The 4,081-nt window shown below is 35.9% G+C and overlaps 1 protein-coding gene across 1 annotated transcript; it reads right to left on the reverse strand.

Annotated features, from left to right (window-relative positions):
• Nucleotides 1–973: 973 nt before the first annotated feature.
• On the reverse strand, nt 974–1,909 carry LOC132116760 (olfactory receptor 8G17-like). Its single transcript, XM_059525631.1, has one exon. The coding sequence runs from the start codon at nt 1,907–1,909 to the stop codon at nt 974–976; it is 936 nt and encodes a 311-aa protein (XP_059381614.1).
• Between the last annotated feature and the right edge of the window lie 2,172 nt (nt 1,910–4,081).

Consider the following 4,081-nt stretch of genomic DNA (forward strand, 5'->3'; position numbering starts at 1 on the left):
GTTAGTGTTAGGGGTAGGTTTAGGCTTAGTATAAGTTGACAATAAGTTGACAAAGAAAGGGTTAGAAGATATTAAGCAGACAGTCTACTAATACTCTACTAACTGCTAGTTGACATGTAGTTGCAAAGTTACTTACTGCTAGTAGAATGTCTAAAGTGGACTATCAAAATAAAGTGTTACCAAATTAAACAGCTATGCAGTACTTTACCTTTCCCTATGGTCCTTACAACTGGTACCGTGCTGGTTATATGTATTGAAAATATTTAATAAAAGGTTTACAAGTCTAAAAGTCTATAAAACAAATAAATTAACTTAATTCACTTTTAAAATCTAATTTAGTGAAGTGAAGTGACATTCAGCCAAGTATGGTGACCCATACTCAGAATTTGTGCTCTGCATTTAACCCATCCGAAGTGCACACACACAGAGCAGTGAACACACACACACACTGTGAGCACACACCCGGAGCAGTGGGCAGCCATTTATGCTGCGGCGCCCGGGGAGCAGTTGGGGGTTCGGTGTCTTGCTCAAGGGCACCTAAGTCGTGGTATTGAGGGTGGAGAGAGAACTGTACATGCACTCCCCCCACCCACAATTCCTGCCGGCCCGGGACTCGAACCCACAACATTTCGATTGGGAGTCCGACTCTCTAACCATTAGGCCACGACTTCCCCTAAAAATTTAAAATCTATCAATACTGTAGATTAGTTGGTGCAGCAAAGCTATTATTTCATTCTAACATAATATTATTTAGCATGAAATTAAACAAATATTATCAGAGACCACCACTTTATAAATACTCTGAAGGGGAATTAAAAGACTTAACATGATAAAAAAAAACTACATGAAAAGTCAAGATTTTGATATTCAGTTAAAATAAACAGTTTCCCATACAAGTACTAACTACTTATTTTTATTGTAAAATATTAGCAAATAGATTTATTATAAAAAAACAAAATATAATAATAATTGATTAAGGATTCACTTTTTTTCTACACCAAATATTTACAAATTTCTGTCTTATTTCTTTGGTTTGTAAACCATATACTAAAGGATTTAGTCCTGGTGGTACAATATTGAACATACTAGCTAGTTTCCTGCTTTCAGAATATTCAGGAAAACGATGAAGAAAAATAAAACTAGCACTAGAAACAAGCATGATTAAATAAACAGCTATGTGAGTGCTACAAGTTTTTATGGCTTTACTGTTCAGTGATTTGTTTTTGCTGGTTATGCATACAGTAGCAATCTTGCCATATGTTATAAATACAGACCCAAGTGAAAAGGTAAAAACAATCACAGTATACAATATTCCGAAGATATTATTAACAACCACATTTTCACAGGACAGTTTAAACAGTGAGGCATTGTCACAGAAAGGGTTTTCAATTTTGGATCTGCAGCGAGAGAGGCGTATAGTGAGACCTAACAAAATTGAAACCATGAATAATGACAGTCCCCAGGCTGATGCTGATAGTTTAACCACCATTTTATTGGTCATTATAGCTGTGTATCGCAGTGGATTACATATAGCCACATATCTGTCAAAGGCCATGATCATCAGCACATAATGGCATGCTACTGCACAAACATGTACAAAATAAGCTTGAACAACACACTCTGCATATGTCATATATCGCTCTGAAGTTTCTCTGACAATGTCATGCATTATGCGTGGTAAAATTACAGTGGTCCCCATCATATCATTCAGTGGTAAGTTACAGAACAGAAAGTGCATAGGATGATGTAGGTTCTTCTCTGTTGAGATCAGAATTATGAGTCCAATGTTGGAAACCATAATAAAGACATAAGATAGCAGAAGCAGGATGAAAACAGGATAGGAAGATTGAGGTATAACTGTTAGTCCCTCCATGAGAAGAATGCTGTTTATGAAAGTCAGGTTGTCCATTGGCTAACCTGCAAAATTTTTTGTATAAAGTAACAAACAGACAACGTCATTAATAACGTCATTTGGTACTACTGCATTCCACTACGAGGAAAATACATACAGCATGTTTCAGATATTTATGAGTACTTGATATAAATAGAATATAAATAGTTGAATGGCATTTCACCTTCAGTTGAATGATTATGTCTGTATAATCTGTATACATGGTTCATAAATGCAAATCTTGTCATCTGAATATTTCCATAGTGCAACACACCATAATCCTGAACTGTTTTATCACTACATATCAAAAATAAAAAAATGCAACAATAATACAGGCCTTTTGCTTGTCTAATAAACCAACACTTACTCAACACGCTGTTTTTACCAAGACAGATGACAGTCAGGTTGCTAGATGTTCAGTGAAGAATTGTTTACTTGCCCTTAGCTTTTATTTTGTGGTTCAGTGCTGTTTCTGTGACGTTGCCATCATCCTAGAGGGCAAACCATCTCTGGTCGTAAATTATTTCCCTGAGAGTACATGTGGAAAGTACGTAATTTCGTTACAGTACTTACGTATATACTTATATACGTACTTTCGTTACAGTACTTTATATATATATATATATATATATATATACTTATTTTTTTTCTACTTTTTTGTATATAATTGTATCAATTGTGGAACTTTTACTTGAGTAGAATAAATCTGAAGTACTCAACTTCTCTTTTTTTTTCTTTGAAAAATAAATGTTAAGACAAAGGAAGTGCCGATGGAGAAACAGTGTGAGCTGGCTTTGTAACTGTCACCTACTGTCACAGTTATGTTCATACCAGGCTTTAGGGGGACACACGCTCACACTGTATTGAATAAAAACAGAAAGTAGTAGAGTAAGCGCTAGGTTTTGTTTGAAGCTGCTTCATGGTTGCCTGTGATCTACATCTTAATCCTGTTTGAGAAACCTTTATGTTTCCTGCTCAAATGTAAGTTTAATGTTTATTGATTGCTTCGGTGAACTTAAATGGACCTTGCTTAGTTTAATTAGTTTATTTTACGTTTTCTTTTGTAGAGGATTATTTTAGTGGTGGGCAGCATAGACATAAGATACGTAGACGCCTCATAGATTGACACTACCTATTGGAGCTGATGTATCAGTGCGGCTGCCTTCTTGGATTGGTCCCCAATGTGCCCCCCCCCCCCCACATTTATTTCTACTGAGGAAGGTGTATCCCCAACTACAATTATCATAACTTCCTGAATTTTTACCGGATTTTCACACGGTTTGTTTACTTACAAACGGCAGAGATTTGTCACACATTGAAAAATACTACTTTTATTCTAAAAGACTAGAATTCTAAAAATTTGTATTATGCTCTTTAACAAAGACATATGTTAGGCTATGGCATATTGATACATGTATAAATGAATGACTTTTATATTTTAATAAACAAGTCTGAATGTTCATTTGAATCTCTCTCTCTCGCTCTCTTTCTCGCTCTCTCTCTCGCTCACCAACAAATGACCCTACTGTAACCAGTGTTGGGGAGTAACTAGTTACATGCAATTACGTAATTTAATTACAAAATAAATGTAACTGTAATCAGTTACAGTTACTAAGAAAAAATGAGTAATTAAATTATAGTTACTTATGAAAATTTTAATGATTACAAATGGGATTACATTTAATATTTACACACATCCACATACAGCTTATTTCTTTCCCAAATTGCACTAAAACATACGGCCCATAATCTCCGCGATGCGAAAAACACAGTCTGGTTTGTAGAATCCAGTCATAAAAATGGAATTCAGCCTAACACGGATGGAATATGCCACATTTTGGATGAATAAATCAAAAGTAGGTCAGTACACTTGAATCAAAACACGATATGGGAGTGTCTGTAAATATTAAGCCGCAAAATGACAATCTATGAATCCTGCATGTTCTGCGTGTCTGTGGAAACCAGGCGCTGACTGGCCATCGGGAGAACCGGGACAATTCCCGGTGGCCTGGCAGACGATTTTGTCCTCTATTTTAATATTGTTATTGTATAATTGCACGCCGAATGTACTAAAGTGATTATTTCCGAATCCGCCATTCGATAATTAAATCTCTAATAAATCATGAATCGGTTAGTCGTGACTGGCAATGGTTGGGCTTGTGCACTCTCCGGGCCTCTGCCGAACGGTTT

Source organism: Carassius carassius, chromosome 36 (genome assembly GCF_963082965.1).
Source record: "Carassius carassius chromosome 36, fCarCar2.1, whole genome shotgun sequence".
Lineage (NCBI taxonomy): Eukaryota > Metazoa > Chordata > Actinopteri > Cypriniformes > Cyprinidae > Carassius > Carassius carassius.